We start from the raw sequence: 24,068 nt of genomic DNA, 5'->3' as shown, positions 1-24,068 counted from the left end.
TTACATGGTGCTAAAGAAAAACTCACCCACATCTGTACTTACAGGTTCAATCACAGCTGGTTCTCCCTTTTGGCCTTTTTCTCCATAAGCCCCATGTCCAGTCACCTGGCCAGTAAAAACAGCCCCAAAAATGAAAATAAGTAGAAGGTCTAAGGACCTGGTACAATAAAGAACTGCAGCAACCTATAACTGAAAGCTAAAGCTGGAACTGATCTGTGCTGTGAAAAATACGTCACAGGCACAAACCATATCATTCAAAAATATTTAATACACGAGAAATGGAAAATGCAAAACCTGCATGCATACTTTTCAAATTACTGGATATTGTCAATTTGTAGTTTTCCAACGAGATGCAATAGTTTGCATCCCATGGTTTGCATTAGGACTTTGGACTTAGAATCTAAAACTTCTGTGTGCAAGTCACAAAGTTGTTTCTTTTCTTATTTGAATTGACATATTCTTGGCAATTAACAATAATTCTTCATGGCTTTCTGAGCTAAACAAGGCTAAAGTAAGCTGAAAGATCCCTCAGTCCCATATGGACAGTACCCTTTGAGCTCCTAATTTCATTCATTAGACATCCACAACATGTAAATTAGTCTGAGAAGAGTCTGTGACTTCATGGCACAAATGGGAAAGGATTTAAGTGGCACTGTAAACATTAAATAATATTTCATTCATAGCGAGTGATGCCTCCTAACTACATGAATTAGCATCAACTGCAATATTCTTTTAGGATAAGCTCTATGGGAAGTTTTGGGTTCAGGATTAAGATAACAGAACTACCTAGAACAGTAGATCAACAATGCATGCTAATGGCAGAACACAGACAGATTCAAGTTTCAAACAAATAAAAGAAACTGATCTTTTTTTTTTTCCAGACCATGAGATAGATATTTTTTTCAGAATTACCTCTCTCCATTGCTAACATATCCACTAGAAACTGAATTCAGCTCTGATTAGATGAAAATTTGAAATGCGCTTTGCTTTTATTTCAATAGAGTGATTCCACATTTACACTAAAATAGCTGGGGATTTGAAAATGTTAAGGATAATGTTACAGCATTTCAATAGGAAATATTTTGGAAAGGAAAACCAGAGATATAGATTCATGGCACCCGCATTTTTTATTGATTTAAAAAAGCACAGATCTCTCTAGTAATGATGCAATACTTCATAAAAATCAAATAGCAAGAGGTATAGATAATTATGTTTTATTATATTAATGAAAATTACTTGTAAAAAATGATATCAGGTCTCTATCTTTGGAAATATTGCCCCTTTTTTGAAAGTTTCCAGGTACTGAGTACTTTTTATCTTGCCTTTTTTATCAAAGGTAGAACTTCACTTGTTCTAAATACATCCACATGTCAAAGGAAAATGATATGATAACTCTGGTTCAGCAGATGAGAGCTGTAATAAAGCTGGAACAGGTCAGAGCCTGGGTTCCAATTCAAGCTTGCTGACTCCTTCAGTTTTGTAGCAAGGCATTTTAAGTTGAAATTTACACCAAGGGATAGAGTCTACACAGTCATTTGCTTAATGCAGGCACAAATGGTGCCTTATGGGCTCTTTGCTTTGCAGATAATCTGACCTTTTCTGTGTCATTCTGCCACAGTGTCCCTGCCTGGGCTAGAAGGAAGAAAGTAAGCTTGTATCGCATTGCATAGATAAGGATCATTAAAAAATACAATGACCCCAACAGGGTTTAGAAAGGAGTGATAAATGAAATACAGAAGTATGTGTTTCAAGGTTGGCAGAGAAAAGCAACCTCACAGCATTTGCTGTTATTTCTTGGATCCTTTGTAAACTGAAGTTTTGAGTTTGTGAGGAGGAAATAAAGATAAGACTGAGCAAATACTGTAAACAAAATTCTCCTTTCCTACTATGTTCAGGACCTTCCTAATTAAAAATCCAAACAGGAATTAATTTTGCTTCCAGTCTTAGTCATATTAGTTTTCTTTGCAGCTTCTACAGTCCGGTAAACTGGTAAACATGGATCTTGGCACAACTAAAGGAAAATTAAAGCCTTGCTGTTAAGCCTGTGATTAAGTCAGAGGGAAAGAGAGCGCTATAAAACACACAAAAAGAGCATGATTCACAGGATCCACCATGTCATCCTGTCTTCCTTTATATATACTGAGCTGTTAAATCACTCCCGCAAGATCATAAACCTGTCACCATTGACTAAGCTTATTTTCATGAAAGGGTTCAGACCTTCACCTTCTCACTCATGAATTTTCTCCTTGGAAAGTAACAGAAGCCCTAGGATTCTAGACACTTATATGCATTTCAACTTCCTAGGGTAACCATATAAAAATATTAATTACAGTACTTGCACCAGCATTGGAACTTGCATTCTTTCCAGCTTTAGCTCTAGTTTAGAAAGACTTTTTAAAACTTCATTTTATCATTTATTTTTGGAATTCCATCTCTTCTTTCCTTTCCCTCCCATCTTTAACCCTCCCTCATTCCCTTCACCAAAAGAGACAAACCCCATGTGTTTAATAAAAATTAAAAGTTCAGCATAACTAAAACAAGAGGATGGCTTGATCCAAAGCCTATCAAAGTGAGAATATATCTACTATGTACAAGGAGCTCTGGATCACGGTCTGTACCATTCTGAGACTGTGTAACTACAAAAGAGTTGCTAAATTAAATTAATCTGCATTATGCCTCCAATCAACTTACGCTCGTTTCTGTGATATCGGTCTCTGCAGGAACACCTGGACCAAACTCCTCATTAGTGGTATCAGTTGGTTTCTCTTCATATTCTTTATATTCATAAAAATCATATTCGCCTAAATCTCCATCTACCAGCAGATCAGATTCACTGAGGTCTACTCCTCTGCTTCCATATTCAGTTTCCTCAGTTTTTTTATCATAATCCTCTCCAGTTATGTACTCTTCAGCAAATACTTCTTCAACAGGATTTTGCTATTCATAGCAGTAGCAAAGATTTGGGAATAGGAGGAATATGTGGGTTATTGTTAGTGAAGCAATGTAAGCATATGCTGATCCACCATGATGACTTGTCAAAAGAAGAAAGAACAGTAGAACTACAGCATATTGTCTTTTAATTAGAGTCTGAAGGAATGGAAGTCCAGCCTTTCAGAGTAATTAAAAGATCTTTGTATAAGTAGTACAAAGAAGTAACGCTTCCATATGCTTTTTTTTTTAATTTCCAATACCATTGAATTCAATATACCCAGAACGCCATGTGTACTGCTTGCTTCATGTTACTTTAGTGCCAAATACAGCTAAATTCCCCTGCTTGGTTTCACACTTACAAGCATTCATGAATGAACAAATGCACCGCAATGAGCAGTGAATAAATTCAGACCTTTTTACAACAGCAATGTTCAGGAAGTGCAGGCATCACTTTTTTAAGCCCAGTCTTCATTATTTTGTGTCTATAAATACCAATGCTGAGCTTAATGTTTCAACTTCTTTTCTCTAGCTTACGATTTTGCCATTTATTTATCACACTTAAAATCATGGTCCATGTCTGTCATGGCAAATTATGGGTTTTTTTGTCTAAGTCAAACTCCACCTGCGAAACTCAGATTAATTTTAACATTTCTGCAATCTAAGCTTTCATCTTCAAGTATGTAAACTGTCAAACCAAGCAATCAACTTACAAGCACTGAAGCCATTTAAAAGAATGCTATATTTGAGATGTACAAAACCAATAGTGAAAAAAAAAAAAGGATGGAAAGGATTGCTTTATTCTGTTACAGAGGTCTCTTGAAAATTTTGAAAGAAATCAAACTTCAGATATTGCTAATATGAGATGGCTATTCTAGATGGTCAGACAAGATGAACGACTATGATCTCAAAAATACATTAAGAAGCTAATCAACATCCAGAGTAATTAAAAATATCTTGATCTAATCATGATATTGAAATACATTGCAATTAAAATAGAAGGCTAGATTCGGATTTAACAATTAGCTAATTCCATTAGCTACAGGACTATGACTTTTGCCTTACAGCTAGAGTAAATGCAGATCTGAACCAGTTCTAAGCCAAATTTTGCCCTTATGCAGAAATGCTCTCACTAAGGAGAGTATTTAGCACTTTGGATCTACCTCATTACACCTATACTATTATACACTTGGCCTATAATTGCCCAAGAAACAGAACGATTTAAACATGCCTCTGTCAATCAACTGGTAAGAAGTAAACATGAAATTTAACACAAGAACAGTTTACAGTAGAATACGTAAATTATACTTTAATTCACCTTCACCTTCCAAGATACATAGTAGGAAAACCAAAAAATCCAATGGGGACTCTTTTTCTCTTTTCAAATGGCGGGGGGGTGGGGGGGCAACACAACAGTTTTGTACATCTTTTAAGCAACATGTCTTCATTTTGAAAAGAAAATGTAAAAGAAAAATGAAAACAGTATTTCTTATAATCAGCCACCATTTTTTCTAAAACTAGCATTAATTAATATGCAGACATATTAATCAACACTAGCTTAGGTGTAGTAATCTTAAAATAATGTTTAGGCTTACTGTGGTTTTCTACAATCATGGTTCATAACATAAGACAAAATAATTCTCTCTTTTCTGACAGTTCAGAACAAAAGGTTTCATTTGAATAGAACCTCAGTGATAAGCAAATAATTTGTATTTGTCAGCCGAAGAACTATTAAAATGAAAGTATGGCTTCTGACTCATCTTCAATATTCTGCTATGGCTGCAGCCATTCTTTGTCTTGTGTTAGGCTTGTTTTATGCTACATCTTAAGAATTACAGGACAAAATCACTTCCTATAAGATCAGGAGCACTATGTCCAGTATTTAACCTAGTTTATACCAGACATAGCTCCATTCACATCCACACGGAATGCAACAACCCTGCATTCCCACAGCATATATTACTGAATGATTTTCAGAATCATGAACTCAGCAGCCTGAGATTCGGCAGATCTCAACAGAATTATTGGGAGCTCTGCCCAAGACAACAGCAGGTTCCTATATTGGCTGAGAAAGCATTAACTGCTGTTATAGATATGTATATATACACAGACTTACATTCACTCTTTAAAAATGTGTTTGCGCTTTTTTAATCATCGACACCTCGTGGGCAAGTATTTTTGCTTATCATTTTCTCAAGAGTCCTTATTACCTCATTTGCTTCAGTAATTCTGGAGGGAGCTTCTGTCTGGGGCCCGTAGTCATTTTCAGCTATGCTATATTCTTGAAATCCATCAACAACATTTGCCTGATATTAAAGAAAAAGCACATTATTAAAAAAAAAAAAACTGTAGGAAAAATTCAACAGGTATCACTTTTATTCAGGTTATGGTATTAGCCAGAGGTATTCATCTAGTGGGGTTAGGTATATTTTTTCTTATTATCAGAGATCTTCCAGTCTTGGCCTGAGAAAGATCTTGATTATTTCTTGGCTACCTTTACCCCTAGTTTGGCTTTTGTTGCTGCTTGATAGATTTTCTTCTTCTTGGATGCATATTTTTCAGATTTTTTTGTTGTGGCCTTTTGGGGTTTGTCCTTTGAGCTAGCGGCCACTGTCCTCTTCTTCTTTTTGACCATGGCTTTCTTTTTCTGCAAACGTTATGAAAGATGGAATGGGAAAACATAAATAAAATGAAAAGAAAATTGAGAAAGCATGAATGAAAGAAGGGTAATCAAACGTGAGACGAATGCTGTCAGCCGTGAGACCTTCCATCTCTAACTGAAAGCAAGTGTTACAGCTACAGAACAAAGAAATGAGTGAAAGGAAAACATTAAGCTTATATACAGAAGACACAAATTGACAAACCATGTGGTAGGGGACAGCTGGAAACCACACAACAAACAGATCAGATTCTGTTACCTCTGTTTGTGCTACTGTCTCTTCGAACAGTGGGGGTCCCTCTGTTACAGAATCAGTTTCTTTATAATCTGCATCCCCATACTCATAGTCATATTCGATAAAATCTTCTGGTGTGTACTACATTGCAAATGGAAAAATATCAGGCATTCCCATGTTAGTGGTAGCAAACTAGATTAGCAACACTGGAAAGCATCTTAACCTTTACTTAGGAGTAAAGCTTAAGAAAATTGAGATAGTATGAGCAATTCAATATAGTTATTCATTTGGTTGAAAAAATACATTTCTTTAATTTCTTTCAAAGCACAATACAAAAGTAATAAAAAAGCAAGTAGTAGTGCCAGGAAAAAACTCTCTTTTATTGGACTGCACAGAAGAATCAACTATAATTTGGACTAGTGGGAGCACCAACTGATCTTTGTGAAATTATATACTTATTTAATCTTTAAATTGCAAATAATGCCTTTTTTACCTATATTCTTTTACCTGTGGCGTTTTTTTTTAGGTGACCAGAAGAGCAGAGAGATGCCAATATCTGACATGAATAGGGTAAATAATTTCAGATACAGGAAAGAGGCCACAACTCACAAATAGCCATGGCTATCCTCCTCTTGTTTGCTGGAGAGTTCTCAAAGCCAGGGCAGCCCCAGGGTAGACACTGTCTGAGCAAATGCCTACTGGCATAATATCATTTAAAGGTCAGATCCTCAGCTGCTGTAAATTGCTCCATAGTTCTGTATCTATAATAACTAGTATCAAATGAAGATTTGGCCCACATAACTTTTATAAGAGAAAATGGGTTTCAAATTGGCTTATGTGATGTTGTGAACACGATCTAGGGAGCCAGGAACTCCTGAGCTGTAATCTTGGCTGTGCCATGAAGTTACTGGTCTAGATATTACGTGCACCAAGTACTGCTCATCACGGTGGAGAAGAAAGGGCAGGTTTAAACTATCTTGCCACTCCTGTCATGCTTGAAGCTACAGGAACTGGTTGGTCCTGTAAATTAAAGCAGTCTCCTGGCTGCTACCCATTCTTTTTATGTCCCCAGGGAGCCAAAGGAAGGTGGAATTGTGGCCAGAATCTGGACAAGTGTCTGCTTTCCCTTGTTTAGAAATAAATACTCTAATGTGCCTCATGTGAGCTAGCCAATTTTGAAATCTCCTCTCTCCTGTTACAAGTCAGCATCATTGTCTGTAAAATGAAGACAGTATCTGTTTGTTTCATTAGATTGCTGAGACGATTAGTACGTTACCCTTCCAAATGACTCTGAGGATTCACAGAAGTCATCAATACCATCAGCATCAGAAAGAGATTGACATTTTAGAAGAAATTATAAATGAGGTTAACACAGATCTCCATATTCTAAAATATATTCTACCATGTGACCAAATTACTTGGCTTAACTGTTTTCTCTGGCAAAGCCTTTTGATACAATTCTTGTAGTTACAATTTTGGTGTGCAGAAAATATGGAGAAGTTGATTTCCTCAGGAAGTATGAGACTAACACTGAAAGGCCTTAATCACTTAAAAATCCCTTTACATGGGTTTCTATTACTTCACTCCTGTGAATCCTGAGAGTCCTGCTATGACCAACAGCTTAAAAAGAATATACAGAATTTTTAAGAAGTCAGATGCTTTTTGTTTGAGTGTCTTTTTGATTATTTCTACACCCATGCACATATAACTTGCTCAGTCGTAAGATTTGATAAACATATAGAAAGAATGTAACATACTTTTGGTAATTGTCCAAAACTATATTACACATTAATAGAAGAACTTTGAACTACACTTAAATAGCAAAACATTTATCGTTTTAGGTGGAGAATACACCCTCTGTGAGGTATATATGCACTTTATATCTGCCTGTTATGTAATGTGAGCAATGCTTTGATTTCATCAGTGGTATCATTGGCTTTACAGAAATAAGTCAATAATATACTTTTCAAGACCAGCAGCATTTTAGGTTTAAACATGGTAAGTAACATGTGATTATTCTCTCCCTGTTCAGTAAATTAAGATTCAGTCCTAATCCCAGTGAAGTCAATGAAACATCTTTGACTTGTAAATAGTATTGTCATCATGGACAGTGATGATACATTTTTACAGATGTGTAAATACAAAACCCCGTGTTTTCTGGCTAGTGCAGTTCTGGAAATACAACTCAATACAACTTGTTTCTAATGAAGTGTGCCACTGATATCCGAAAAAGAAAACACAGTGACAAGCTTCTAGGACACCACAAGCGGCCACATAAAGGAAGTAAAGAAAAGAAATAACCACACGGATAAAACCATCCCTTTTGAACTAGTTACAGAATAGCACTGAAATTGACGTATTTCTTCGGAAATTACAAAAATGAGTGCAAATGCATAAAATCTGGTTCAATTATCTTCTGTCAAGAAGTCTATGCAAACTAGGTCGATCTACAAGAAAAAAAAATCTTTAGTAGAATATACCTCTTCAAATTCAGTCCTTCTGCCCCACCAGTGACAACCCATTACATACTCTTAAATGCCTTCTCAGCCAAACAACAAGAATCAGATACTCCGCTATGTAATTTTTATTGGTACCAAAACAATAGATACTACTGGTGTTAAATATTATCCAATATCTTCAGGGATAAGTGAAGGACAATTTTGGAAAGAATTACAGTTTCATTAGCTGGATTTAAACTTAAACATGCTGAGTTTGTTTTAATAACTTCCAGACTCATAGATGCCTTTTCAGTAAGCATTGTAGACATATTCTGAAACTGGAAGCATTCATTCCAGCATTCATTTTGACCAATTAAAAATTAAAATATAACTCTCTGTTGCTCAGTATTATAACTGTTTTTCAAATCTCACTAGTACGGCTTTGCTCAAGGTACTTGAATGGCTGCGCTGAATTGTGCCAACTATGTGACTAATAAAATTAAAACAGTGGGTTACAAAAAGTTCTTCAGAGGCCATAAACTAAACAGAAATGTTGACTGGAAAAGAAAGAGAAAGGAAAAATAACTGTGCCAAGTATGTTAGTATTAAAAAAGAAAGTGGTGAATAAATTGATATTTATGCTAAGATCTGCCAGACACATAGTTTGGAAAGCCAGACATTTATGAATGAGAACTAGAAAACACTCATACAAAAAAGCATGAGTATGTGGAGAGATCTGTTGCATCATGCGTTATCCCACAGAAAATACTTTACTTTTGGGTAGTGTGCTTCACTCATTTCTGTTAAAGAAAATTAAACTTTCTTGACATATGCAAAATATTATCACAAACACAGCGGTACATTTGGGTTGCAATGATATGCAGGCACACCAACAAAAAGAACAGGAATGGATGAGAAGTGGGGAATGCCAGTTTCCGTGCTGGAATCAGATTACTGCCAAGCAAGTGAAGACCTTCTCTACGGACTTTTTTTCTTCCTTTTTAAAAGCACAGTGTCAGAGGGGTATTACGGAAATTCTTGAACCTACAAGCTAGGACATGTGGCCACCATGCTGAAACCATATTCAAGTAGTTTCTAATTGGCAGTACTTTGTAGCCCCTCCCTGGTACAAGGGTGACAAGTGGGAATATGCAGTAGCCCTAAACTTTCTATATAGAAAGACCCTATTCTTAGCAACCTTTCCTTTCCAGACATTTCTTTCTGAAAGACCAGCAACCCTAGTCTTTCACACCCACCAATAAACAGAGAGAACATGTTTTGTGCTGTACTGCACAGGTCCTGTTACAATCAGTGAAATAAACACAAAATCTTCCAGGTGTATTTCCTGAGGCACAATCTGTCCAGATGGAGAAATGCATCTCTACACCCCTAACTGGTGTAAAGACGGACTTTGGAAAGGTGACTTACTCCACAGCATGATTTTATCAACTCAACCTGATAAAGGCTGTTCCACATTTTTAGGATGAGACAACAGGACTGGTGAAGGACTGGTGAGTTAAATGAGGACTAAATCTACAAACACCTGGAACAAATTTAATGGAGTGAATAATGGTGTTCTAGTCATCTGCTGTGAAGCTGGCAGCTCACACGTACTCTGCCATTAACAGTCAATATTGGATACATCACACATATCCGTTCTTTTTCTGGAGCTGCACAACTACAAGGTCACCTTTAGCAGATGACCAGAGACAGTGGTATGACCCACTCAGTCTGAGGCCTCAACAAACCTTGAGAAAAGTGCCTTCGCATTTTGGATGCTAGCATTTCTAGTGCTTTGCTAGTGCAAACCCCATGCTATCTCAGGCCTTGCTATTAGTTCACAGAAGCTGAGGAGTTCACAGAAATCTGTCATGGTTGCACTGCTAATTAAAGGAAAGAGAAAGACTCTTGAAAATATAGGAGAAAGCATCCAGAATTTCAAAATTAATTAATGCAAATGGGAAACTATCTTCTGCCACTTTCTAAATTTAGTGAAGACTGCTAACTCTAGCAAGAAATCAAAGCAGGGAATGAAAGCATGTATGACACAGATGAGGAGTGTAGTTGAAGAAAGCATCATTTGTTTTATTAGCTAGATACCAAAGGAAGATATTACTGGCCAGGAATGCAGCCAGAGAATCAAGAAGCTGGAATGGGATTTAAAGGGGAATTCAGCTTGCAGATCATTCTGATGATCCTTCTGTGGGTACAGAGTTAGCCAAGTGCAAAACTTACCTACCACAGCTGTGCAGCGTTACTTCATTCCTGCTCAAGAGATCTATGACAGTTTACCTAAACCCTAATACTGATAGATGATGGGATGATAACAGATCTGAGACAACAGAGATGATATTCACCAAGTATAGTGTATGTACATTTGCTCATAGTAATAGCAAAATATATACAACTGTATTAACTTTCTCAGTGATTTCCCATGAATATCAAAAAGATTGACTCAAAGTTATATCTTAAACTTGGACAATAGCTGGAACTTGGTGAGAGATTTCAGCTAAGAGACATCAGGTAACACATACTTCAAATGTGATGCAATTTTTTGTTGTTTTTTTTTCTTCTCTTGTAAGACCACCAATAGTTACAGAACAGCCGTTCTTGTAATGAATATTGCATATGACTGTTTTCTTACAAATGAAAGGAAGAATAAAACCTGCTGTTTCTTGATGGGACAAAATCTTTCCACTATGACCTCATGCTTTCTTTACCAGAGTGATTATATTACACTACCAGATCATCATGCAATTCCAATTAAAGAGATGAACTGTTTTCTTCATCAGATGAATTTTAGAAGCAGAAGATCAGCAGCATGCAAGGCTTATTTCAACTGTGGAATGACTTACATATTCTGAAGATAGCCTTACTTTGAAAATGAATTCTTCTGCTACCTGTAATCTAAAAACCTACCCCGCACTCTAAGATGTAGATTTTAGCAATTTTTGCTTTACCTTTCTAAATTACAAGGAACTAGCAATCTAAATCCTAAACCAAAGAACTGTCATAAGCTCAATTTTTCCATTGCCTAAAGATTATGCTAAATCATCTAGCTAGGTAAAGAGGCAAAGATGACTTTGGAACATTCTAGGCCCACTAACACTTTGTAAAATGCAATAAAATAAAGGATGCCAAGCAAAACAAGTGTTTTAAAAATCAGATGCAATAATATAAATAAATAAATGGTAGTAGATGTCAATCTTAGGGCAGAAGGAATGTTAAAAGATTTATAAGATAACCTCTTCTACCACATAGTCCTTATATTGTTCATAAAAGTGATAAAAGCAAGGCGATAAAAGGAGATAAGAAAAAAATCTTCAACTTCCAAAGACAGCCTCTGTCAAAAGGAGAACTAGACTCTTAAGGATCTTTACTATCTTAACAGCTTAAAGAAAAAGGTCTATATATGTATAAAAAGAAAGAGAGAGCCAAGAAGATCACTATTTTAAACCTGCTAAGTTAGCTATCTGCAGTTCCAAACATGACATTAAACGTTAAATTAAACATGAAAATAATAATCTTTCTGTATTCTTAAGAAAACTAGTCTTTCTGATCAGTCAAACACCTGAAAGGGCCCTAAATTTACATGGTCTGAAAGGATGCCTGAGGCCTCCAGGCTGACATATCTGGGGGCCATTTGCACCTTTACTTTACCAAGTTCATTTCATTAAAGGCAAACATTTCATTTCTTCAAGTAATCCATTAGTTTGGGATAGGACCAAAATAAATGAAGCAGAGTTCCTTTGGGGAACAATTTCTTCAGCAGAAGTCAGACAGTTTGATTTATTGGGTTGCAGAAGAATCATCCAAGAGAAGATTTGAAAGCCTGATAGCTGGGTCCATTGAAAACTAGACCTGACGACACTCCAGAAAATATACTGCCCAACATCAAGGAAGATGAAGACTGGCTAGGTCTGTCCCTGCTCTGATTTCTGTGAGCTGGCCAAGCATAAGTGATTGAACTGGAATGGAATTTAATACATTTCTAGTTATAGTAGAAAGGGGGTCGAGAACAAGACAGAGGCCAGACTATTCACAAGATAATTATAAGAAAAGCATAGGTGCGTATCTTCCTTAGGAAAAGTAATCTTGATCATTTTAGAGTATAATCCCATCCCCATATTTGATCCTTAAAACCTAATGATACATTCAGCATGAAACAAACAATGATTACTGAACCAATCTTAAAGCTCAATATAAAAAAACTCTGAAAAAAACAACAAAATAGAGTAAAAAGCTTCAATAACATCAACAAAATGGAAGACCCTTTTCTCCAAAAGACACTATTCAGCCAAATGGCCAATTTGCCACTATGTTCATGAACCCTGCAATGTATCTGAGTGGCTAGCACCAGTGGCTCCATAGTAATTCATCCTATCATTTACTTCTAACATTCAACGAGTTACTATGGAGTCACTGGTGTCAGCCACTCAGATACATTGCAGGGTTCATAAAGACATCATATCGTTAATGATCAGACTTTGTTCTGTAAAATTCTACGATGGAAGGATAACAATCTAGTAGAGAGAACTCACATTTCTCATTTATTTCCTCTCCCTACTTCCTACCAGTTTACTTGTTTGCAGCTCTTTGTCCCTTAGTTTTTCTGCTTTTTCTACATAAAAACCCTTCAAAATTTGCAGGCCATAGGAAGATTTTGCATGGTCAAATGACTGTGACACTAGACAGAAATCAAGTTAATGCGCTATTGTAATTACTTTCTAAAGTTCTTGGCTAGTTTGTTCTCCACTTTAATTGCACCAAACATTCTGAACTCTCTAGCAACCCTATTCTGACATAAGACAATAACATGCAACACTTAATGAATACATTTCAGGATTACAATAAGGTCCTTAAGAGATCTGGCAACCTCCTCCCTGTTGTAAATCAAACACAGTGACTTTTCTTTGCTTGGAATTTCTGAGAACTGAGAGTTGCGCTCATCAAGTAGTAACTTGGTTTGGTCCATTTGGGAAGTACTCTCTCTCCCTTGCTGTGTTCAAATTTGAACATTTTTCTGTAACCAGATACCCTTTCTTCTTCCTCCAGAAGCAACTACAGATTCAGCACAATTTTTTAAGCACAACACCTTTTTGGTGTAGTGACAACTGCTGAGGTCATACTTGACAAGTTACAGAGATTCATACCTTGCTATTCACAAGCAAGAACCAGGACAAGTGATGCATACTTTAATTAAAGCATGTCATGAAGATGGAAATAAACGACAATAAACAACAAAGTGAGTAGAATGTAGTGATAGGACAAGGGGTAATGTATTCAACCTGAAAGAGGGTAGGTTTAAATTAGATGTAAAGAAGAAATTCTTTACTGGGAGGGAGGTGAGACACTGGCACAGGTTGCCCAGAGAAGCTGTGGCTGCCCCCTCCCTGGCAGTGTTCAAAGCCAGGTTGGATGGGGCTTGGAGCAACCTGGTGGCCCTGCCGATGGCTGGGGGGTTGGAACTCGATGGTTCTATGATTACTATTAATCTATTGCTTTACCATTTTCAAATTTCAGACTGAGTGACACTTAGGTCTGATGAAGTTGGAACAAAACACAGAGCAATAAAAGCATTCTGTCCAGGAATGACACTCATGCATGTCTACGCTAATGGCTTAGCCTGAACTGCCCACAGAGAGCCCCACAGTTCTGACAAACAGCCAAGTTCAACAGGTTTTGCAGAGCCTGTACACAAAAAGTAGTTAAAGCTTACCCAGTTAAATAAACCTTGCTTAGACACGTATCACAGTTACTTGGATACAGAAACATACTGATATAATTAAAATGGAAGTGGAAATCCAGCATCCAGGTCCAAAGCTCATATCTTGAAGTCCTTAGGTCACTCCTACCTAGCTCCCTACAGGAAGGGGGCAGGTGATGGAAGAGGATGCAGGAGGTTGGCCTTGGTTGGTAGGAGAACGGCCTGGGGATCAGGATAGCACAGCTGAGACAGCCTGCAGGGAAGGGTAGAATTTAAGAAATGTCCTCCCTTTGTAGGCTGGCTAGGTCTGTGTCTTTATTCACAGCTTTCTGTTTTTGTGAATCCCATTATGAGATGCTTGATTCTTCCTGAGCTTTATTTAGGGTAACCTCAGCACTTAATTCAGGGATGAAGGGACCTTGCAAGTGGAAAGTAGGCATTGAAATCCTCTCTGTTGCATCCCCCAAACAGCAATTTGAATCTGATGCTAAGGTAAAAAGAAAATACGACAAGAAAAAGAAAATCTCAATGCAGCACTTAAGGTATCATCAGTAAAGACACTTTAGTTATAAATCAGTGACCAGTAAACCTATATATGAGGGTAAAGTCAAGGTCTTAAAGCCTTGTGACAAATCCAAACATTTTTAAAAGCAAATATTGCATCCCAGATTTTGCAATGATATGATGTGCATCCTCAGGCTCATTTAATGGAAGATGACCACAATATATCCAATCATTTTTCCCATTATATGGCTGGTAAATTATTTTTAGTCTAGATGAATTCTCAGACCTTGCCCCCAACAAACACATAAACAATTCTACCAGCTAAACTGGAAAGATGGCATAGGGTTGCAATAAGTACAGAAAAGGAAAGGACTTAGTTAAGTCAGGACAGCTATTGAAAGAAATTCCACCCAAACTACAATGCTGGGTATTTAATTGCTTGCTCATTTGCAGAAACACTGCCTACAGCAATGAGGGTTACACTCAGTTAAACAAAGTGGGTTTTTTGCCTTTAAACCTACATCATCTTAACCAAACCTTTCTCTCTAGATGTTTCTTTAGTGGCCTAAAAATCCCCCAACTTTTCAGAATAACTCCATTCCCAGGCTGTGAACTTGCCAGGAGACTACAAAGATGTGCAATATCAAGAGAAATCCTATCCAGCTTCCTAGGTGCAACTCCACAAACATAATTTACTATTTCACTATTTTACCATCTCACTGACAAAAGTCAAACACTTCTTTTGGATTTTGTGGTCACTGCTAGAAATACAAATTAATAGGCTCTGCAATCACATAAGACAAGTATCAGTTTCTTATTTTGGTCTGCAATAATTCAAAGACTCAGAGATGAAAGACCAGAAGGGACTATCTTGACTTCGTGTTGTATAGTTTCAGACTTCAAAACTTCTTACAGCCACCCTGTAACTGAGCCAACTATAGTATAAATGACATTTCCCAAAACTTTTATAAAGGTATCTATCCTTGCCTTGAAGATATCTAGAGACACACCTTCTTGTTCTTTCATTCCTAAAAATTTTAGTAGAACTTTTCCTAACTGAAATTATCTTTCTTTTCTCCCCCAGCCCCCCATTCATCTGCAGACGGTATTTTCTTTTGGTGAAGGTTCTTTGCATATGCTAACTGAGCAACTTTTCAAGCTTTTGTCATTATTGTGGACAAGTCAACACATTAAGTTTTCCAATTCCCAAAGTCACAACAATTACGTAGCTTTTATTTGAATAATTTCCATTTTTGCAATATTTGTTTTTGTCACTGAACACCAAGACCATATGTGATGTTCCAGTATATGTTTCACCAACAGCATACAGAGAAGTGACATCGCATCTGTGTTCTTATTCCTTTGCTTACAAACGAAGACATGCACTGCATTTTTTTGCCAGTTTTGCTTTGACTGTTCATGTACAAACTGTTTCCCTGCTTTAATCACCAGAATCTTTTGAAGCTACTATCCAACAAAGATTTTCAGCTTCTGCTGGCTTAAGCCAAAGCTGACACTGAAAGACACAATCCTGCCTAGCATTTAGCCCAGTGTTCTCCCATTTTTCACAAGCGTTTGTGTGAAAACCAGGAAATCAATTTAGCTAAACAGTATTCTTTTCATGTTGGCTTTCAGCTTGATTAGTATCCCAGTCTGGTAAATCACGTACCCCCAAAATTGCTTTCACTGATATAGCAACAGATGAAGCCCATAGATGGGGACAATCTGCTGCAAAAGAAAGGTTCTTTTGTTAACACGTGCAAGCAGGCTGTATTGCAGTGTATATTTCCTAGTTCTTTATATTTGCCCTGCATTTCTTTGTTTTTCTTGCATGTGTTTAACATTGCCTTTAGCTGTGTTATCATCGTTTGCTGCTTTGCAATATCATCACTCCGACCAATTTTAACAGCACCCATTTTACACTCATTACTACATTGCCAGTACAATTCCTAAGAATGTTTACTAAAAAGCTAATTCAATCACAGCTCTATTTTTACAGTAATTTCTGAAATAAGGCAGCCATATTTGAATCTGTTTGTCAGGTATTTATCTTTATCATATAGTGACTTTTTTTTTTCATTCAAATGTCACATGCTGACAAAGCAGAAGCTTTATGAAGGTTTAAGTCTATAAATTCTATCAAATATCACTATCAAACTTGTAATCTCAAAATATCAATCAGGCATTTTGAAATCATTGTTTTCCATGCAGACTGGCTGTAATTACATTTTTATCTTTTAACACCTTATTTAATTTTGCAATCAACAGTTTAAAAAAATCAGCATTGCTACCTTCTGTAACTTCTTCCAGTACCCAAATAAGACTTGTTTAATGTAGAACCTTAAAATGAAGTATCTATGTGATTCAATAGGCTGCATCTCAAAAGATAACCAAGTAGCCTGCTTTAACAAGCTGCTTTTTTATCATTTAGCAGACAATTATATAATTCTGGGCAACTCAGTCAATCACTTATTCTATTGCATATTCATCACACTGGTAGCATTGTTGATGTGATTATTTCAGATTTCTGTTACACAACATGTTAAGAGATCCATTGACTTCACTGGGAATAGTCGTACAAAGTTACACATATAAACTCATGGAGAGCAACAAGGAAATTGTGTCTTAGCTCAGAAAGCAAAATAATTCAATCACCACAGAGTAACAAGTAGAAGCAAACAGAAATGGCAGTTCTCCATTTTGTTATTCTTTCAGACCCTTTCAAATATTATCAAATTAATTTAAAAATCTCACATTACAAATGAAGGTCTTTGATTTTACTTTTTTCTCTGTAAGTATTCCCACAAACTATATGTGTTATCACAGGGAAAAAAAGTATGCCTTAGAAAAACAGATTAAAAAAACACTAACCCCAAGAGCATTTTTGCAATGGCTGCTGAATTTAACAATATTGCTGACTCCACTGGGAGTTGCATTAGGCTACGGATGATCTCTACTCAGGATGCTCAAGGAGAACAGCGCAATTGTGTGATTTTATGGTTCCCTTTCTTTGTTTAGTGCCCACAGACTGTTTTCAATAGATGTGCAGTATATAACTGGGAATCCTACATCATGAGCATCTAACTATGTATGTGCACATAGCTTTTATAATTATGATGAGGCTTATTTTTCTATTGATCTACAAATAAGTGCTCTCAACTGATGCTAGTGTTAAACAGCTTTGATATAGTATAAACATAGCATTTGAGGTTTAGCTACTCATCCATTATGGACGGAATGTAATCCCTGGGCTATTTTATTCATATTCTACATCCTTTGGAAACATGAATTACATTGTAATATTTAATCAGTAGTCATTACTAATAATCAAGCACAAGTATTCATTCTTTTTCATCTTGAATAGATTTTAAATCTACAGTCTGATCCCATCTCATTTCTTTGGACTCTAAGTCTTGTCCACACGCATTATACTAAAGGACAGGAGCCCTCACTGCCATCAGTGGTGGCCAGAGCAAGCAAATATGTGCAGTCTCCCTAAACCTGCTTAGAAGTCGATGTGAGTTCGGAGATGACAGTAGTCCCAATTTAGTTAAAGCATTTTAAGTATTTAGATATAGTCCTCTTCAAGAAAGAAACCAAGGGATGATTGTAACAACCTTTTCCCACAAAGATCAGTTTATTAGATTGACTACTCTTCAATCTTATTTCAAAGTAGAAAAGCACTAGCCTATTCAAACATTCCAGGTCTTCATACAAGAAATAGAAAAAGAATCAGAGTGCTAAGTCACACAGTAGCAAAGCCCAGTAAAGTTCCCATTTTAATAATAAGGAAAAAATTATTTTTATTTTGCTATTTTTATTTTCTTCCCATATGTAAGAGTTGGTCCGAAAACAGCATTGTCTCAACCTTGTCATCAGGGATATGGACAGTAAAGTACCCCAAAAGTTAAGCTAACATCTTGACATAAGTCTACAGCAGCCTGCCTGAGAAGCAGTTGCTGATCCTGGGAATGGAATGCCAGGCTTGATGACAGCAAACGAACCATCACGAGTCCACTGAGCGGACCGTGGCACCATAAAATATGAACAATATGCTTTCAGCTTGTGCTGTTTCAGAATACAGTTCACGGAGATCCATGTAGTCAGGCACACAGACAGAAAGTCCTACAGGGTCCTCGTAAGGAGACCAGGCTCCATGCACTAATGTAGTGTAAAGGCCTCTGCCTACGCGTGATTGAATTGACACATCTTGAACTGTACCTCTGGTGCAATGGATGTGGAAGTCCCTTTGAACTAACTTCTGGGACTTACGGTCTTTAGTCACTTGATGACATGATTTTCAGTCAGATAGAATAAATAGTAACAACAAATAAAATTATCATGTATTTAGTTTTGTCTTGGAAATGGCTCAAAGCAGGCATCTGAGAACAATTCAGCAAGTATTTAATGGTGATCTCTCGAGCACTCAGTTACAATAACCAGTCAGATCACACACAGCTGAGTGCATACTAACTGTCCAGAGCCAAGTTCAATTAAGACTAGTTACATTTTGCAAAAGCTTTCCACTTTACACTGCTTGATGCAAGTACTTACAATGTGTACAACAATACACACAAGTGCTGACCCTCAGAGGTCTAATCTGAGGAACTATCTTGCCCTCAGTGAATTACTTGGTTTATGGCTGTGAGAGCTGTCTAGAGTGACAAATGGTTTCTGTAAACATATTTTGTGTTTCTGGGAAAAATTCCAACTCTGTTTTGTCCCTGTTGATACTCATCTGCTATGAGTGGAGCTGGCTGAAATAATTTTCTGTGTACATGCATTTGCACCCTGGACACAGCTCATTAGAATACATGGCATTTCTAGCAGAAGTAGTTTACAATTGTAGCACATTCATAGCTCCCATGTCTTTCAAATGTGGCATTCGATGGTACTTAGCATCAGTGAAACTGTAAACATACACAAGAAAATAGGTACAACAAATAGGTACAACTAAACAAGCTTGTATTGCTGTCATTTTTAAGGAATTACAGTTGAAGTTCATTGAGCTTGCTGGCTACACAAATACCAGTGAGCTAGTTTCCTTCAAATGCTTGACATAAATGAGTGGTTAGCAAAAATGAATGCATTCCTGCAACCTTCCTCCCTCATATCTAGAACAATGCATGCCATTTAGCTGTAAATGCTCCTTGGGTAACTTGTATCCAGCACAACCACCAATGTGCAATAAATCTAGTAATACATGAATGATTACTCACCTCATCAACTTGAGGATCTTGAGCCTGAGCAGCATTGGGCACTGGGGAATCACAGTCTGGGCTGTAATGCTCACAATAGTCATATGCAGCTCTGGGGTCAGCTATAATCAACAGCTGCTGGATCTCGCCCTGCAGGAAAGTAGATTAAATAACAAAAACAAAGATTGTCTACAGTTCACCGTAAGTACAGAGTTTTCATTCAGAAAACAAAACTAGGCACATAATGCTTATACTAGATACTATATTAAATTTGTGGTTGCGAATAACATGTCTACTTAATTTCTGCTGCTATTCTGGAAAACATCTTAACAATTGTTCACATGACAAAACAATGCAAATTAATAACGAATGGACAAATAGACACCTAGTGCAAAACTCTGGCTTAAAATATCAGGTTTGGAAAGCAGAGGGTGGGAAGGTATAACTTCTGCTCTGTCATTTTCATGCTGTTTGTTTACTTCTTCACTGGGAACCAGTCTAAATTCCTAAGAATTAATTCAGGGCACTTCCTATTACCAGCATGCAGCTCAGCATGCAAGTGATCAACAGTATAATTCTGAGAGTTTACATAACATCTGCACTCTCAAAGAAGGGAGAAAATAAAATAAAATAAAAAAGGCTGTACCAGAGATACAGCTATTGGAATAAAAAATAATTAAGTAAGCACTGTGTAAAAACACACTATAGAACATGTTGAAATAAAAATTCTAACATGTAACAAATGTTATTTTCATCTCTATTCCCGTATATCATGCATAAAAACAACACCACAGAAAAGAGACCCACTATTCTGGATAATAAAAATGGCTCTGCTGAGATACCCTACAGAGATCTTGTATGTTTATCATTTTCCACAGAAAGCTGTCTGGTATCCAGCATATGTCTTGACATAGTGGTACTATTTAAACAGCGTTAGGTAAATTTCTGCCAACATTTCCACTATAAATTTCCTCATTCAGGAGCTTCTTATGCTGTCATAAAAATAAGGCTGTTGAAAATTGGCACATGTTCTTGGTCATAACCCATTAAGTTCAATCTTTCACTGTTTCCCCAGAAGGGGGATTTTTAAGCTTTTATATACTTCTAATGTAATTTTATTTTGTTTTTACCAAAAATGAGGGTAGAGGAATAACTTTGTCAGTATACCTGTGCATGTTTTGTCTTTAAAGAGAAAATACCGTAACTGATGGAAATGTACATCCAGGAAAATTCACAATAATCTCAGTATTTCTAAAATTGCTTTACATCTCTCAGAACAGTAGCCTTTAACAAATTAACAGAATTGGAGAATATTTTAAAATAGTAAAAAATAGTTTCTAATGCTCCTTCCTTTCAAAAAGAGAAATCACAGAAAGAAGCAAAACAAAAATCAGACTGGATAAAATCAAACAACCTTCTGCCATTTTCCTATTTCTGCAATATTTTTTAAGTAACTTATTTAACATAAAACATGAAATATTTAGGCTTTTAGCACATAATGGCTATACATTACAAATCTGTTTTTTACAGTACTCTCAACTCATTTTACTTCATAGACTCATGTGTGTCTCAGATTAATTTAGAGTTGGAATATGTACTTTTTTTTTAATGTATTCTAGAAATACTACAAAAAACTACTGGCAGCAGTTTTTTCCCCTGCCAGTGGTTCTGGACTGACTCTTTTATTTTCCTTAGCTCACTAATTCTTCCTGATTTGGACATCTTCCTACAAAACCTGCTATACATACAGAGAAATTCCCCCTTTGATTCCTTATATGAATCCCTCAAGAGTTTGAGTGGTTTGAGAGGTTTTGTGCTGTCATTGTCAGCCTGGGCTAAGCATTCCCCACCTCAGCAAAGTGTTTCCAAAGAGCTCTCCCCTTCCTCTTTCACCAGCCAAATTAAAACTAAGTGAAGCAGAGGAATAAGTCAGAGAGAATTAGCAACCAAAAGACAAAAGAGGTAACTCTGTTGGAGCAACCATTAGAGATGGATGTGTAGAACCCCTGTCCCTCACCCTGCTGAGCTCAGGTCATTGTCTTGCTACATGCCCCTGAACAGACATAGCTTTCTGAGATGCCCATATAGATCAGCACGTGTGCCAGCTGGCGTGAGTAATGCCAAAACTGCTTCTGAAACTACTGCTGTTTAGTATGATGTGCTAAGAGAACCCAGGTCGGCGAATATAGCCAGTATTCTGGAGCTTGCTTTGTGTTGATCTTGAATGCCATGGAATTTTGGCACTGGATTTTGTCGGATTGTGTGTTTGCAAGAAGCACTCAGCATGCTGTTACCACTTGGCTTAGATGTCCCTAAATTGGTTAAAGCTGTTCCTGATCCATTGACTGTACTTCCCAGCCCCGCCTGTCTGCCTGTCATGGGTCCGCATAGAGGGAGGCCCTCAGCCGTCTTGCACAGTATACATAAAATGCTACTGGCTATTCATGGGCGAGAATTTTACTGAGGAACTGACTGATTTTACATTTGGCATCTCAAATGTTAATGTTCCTCCTTTCCCTTCAACATCTGCTACAAAAAATATTTTCAGTAAATTTTTTCTATTTTTTTGGGTTTTATTTTTCTGTCTTTGCTAGTTAAATGGCTTCTTTGAGTATTTCTATGTGATGTATTGGCAGTGCTGTTTCACTAGTCAGTGAAGAGCTTTCATTTCAGATCAGTCAACCATCTCAGCATATGAAATTCCACATACATTATTGCAGATGTCATTATTGTGATTTAGATATCATTCTATGCTATTTGTTGGACAAATCTACACTCTTTCTCAGAGAATTTTTCACAGAACTACTTCAGTCTTCACAAACACATTCTTTGATTTTAACTGCTTGACTTTGTAAGATTGAAATAGAATTTTATAAAGTTCTTTTTCCAAATAAACTACAAATACTTAATCTGGCCATACGACTTCAGGACTTGGAGTCATAAACTTGGCACTTAATGATCTACCTGCACAAGTCCCAAGAACTTTAAATGAAAATATGGATAAATGGCATCATGGGTTGTTAACAATTCTAACAGTTGGTCTCTAAAACAACACTGAGGTATCTAAACATACATGCATATGTGCATAACGTGAAAATTGCAGGACAAAGGAAACCTCATAGGATAGAATGATGAAAGCAAGAGAGGGAGAGCAAAGATGAGGAAGGAGACAGGAGACAGGAGAACAGAGTAAAATTCACAAATACACCTGAGCATCCTTGAAGTATTCTGAAAAGTGCATTGAGAAAAAGTAGGAGAGGCAGCTGTCTATATAGATTAGCTCTATTTCTCTATGAAATTGTCATGACCACCTCTGTTGGGAAAGACTGCTCAGGCAATTTCACAGCTGATAGATGATATACTGTGTGTTATACAAGTCAAATGTTTGATGTCTCTGCTGAGATGGTCTTCCACTATGGTTTGATGTCAGAGATAAGTGGGTTGGCAGTAGAAGGCGAAGGCAGAGAACTTGTGAGGTATCAGACAGATACACACAGCCACTTTTTCCTCTTATTACTTGTAACAATGTGCATGCTTAAATTGCCCCCAAGAGTGCTAAAAGACCTTAAGAAGAAAAATTTGCTGCCTTATAACAACTTTTTTGTCCTGGATAACACTAAATACAATGTATTTTATACAGTGCTTACAGATATTTAACATTACTTGCATACTAGGGATGAGAAAGCTGAGAGCTAGGTCTCTGCCTTAGTTGCCCAGAGGTGAAGAGGAACATTCAGCAAGGTATTCAAGCCTACCTAACATTAAGCATACAAGTACTACTCGTAAGTAAAATGGATCAATTTGGAGTCTTAATATTTAGTTGGGATCATAAATACTTTGTTGAAAGAGACATTAAGTTGTTGTCAAAGCCAACACATAACTCACAAAGTCAATGCATAGTTGAGTAATTCATCACAATATGGAATAAAAATAGTTAAAGTCTATGAATGTTTTAATTTCTCTCTATTTTGGGAATGTGCTCATAATTAAAATCAGAGGCTCTTGAATCAGCCTCATGGTTCCATGAAAAAAACTGCCTGAGAATCATAAAATATCTTGCCCACCAGCTATGCCTAGCATGAAAACACGGTACCAAAGGATTATTTCTGTAGCATTGTCCTAAAAGGTACTCTACCAAATAAGCGACTCTTCGCAGAATCCTTCAAGATTATCAAAAGGAGTTCATTAAATCTGAGGAAACATTTGCTTTTTTGTGGCATGCCACAGCAAATGCGGAGAACCAGGCTACAGAGCTACAAGAAAATGCTCAGATCAGTTGAGTGCCTGCCTGTTGGAACAGCTGCACAGACATTCACTCAAATTAACTGTTCTACAACAGGACCAGCCCAGCTAAGAATGAGAAGTTGTGGTGAATTCAGTCATTGAAAATTCCTCTGTG

General features: G+C 36.9%; 1 protein-coding gene across 6 annotated transcripts in view; it reads right to left on the bottom strand.

Moving 5' to 3' along the window:
• Positions 1-24,068, bottom strand: part of COL11A1 (collagen type XI alpha 1 chain) — a 159,689-nt gene that overhangs the window by 103,297 nt on the left and 32,324 nt on the right. Inside the window, exons 5-10 of one of the 6 annotated variants that reach the window (XM_086462635.1) lie at positions 19,691-19,819; positions 5,847-5,963; positions 5,423-5,575; positions 5,139-5,234; positions 2,692-2,937; positions 43-105 (exon numbers count right to left, since the gene is read on the bottom strand). In XM_086462635.1, coding sequence (XP_086318761.1) covers positions 43-105; positions 2,692-2,937; positions 5,139-5,234; positions 5,423-5,575; positions 5,847-5,963; positions 19,691-19,819 — 804 coding nt within the window. The remainder of the gene's footprint in view (positions 1-42; positions 106-2,691; positions 2,938-5,138; positions 5,235-5,422; positions 5,576-5,846; positions 5,964-19,690; positions 19,820-24,068) is intronic. The other 5 variants (XM_086462636.1, XM_086462638.1, XM_086462637.1 and 2 more) reach the window with 5 other exon arrangements.

This window comes from Leptosomus discolor, chromosome 3 (assembly GCF_034619465.1).
Source record: "Leptosomus discolor isolate bLepDis1 chromosome 3, bLepDis1.hap2, whole genome shotgun sequence".
Classification (NCBI taxonomy): Eukaryota; Metazoa; Chordata; class Aves; order Leptosomiformes; family Leptosomidae; genus Leptosomus; species Leptosomus discolor.
The sequence above is the reverse complement of the archived record's forward strand: the minus strand, read 5'-3'. Positions and strand labels throughout refer to the sequence as shown.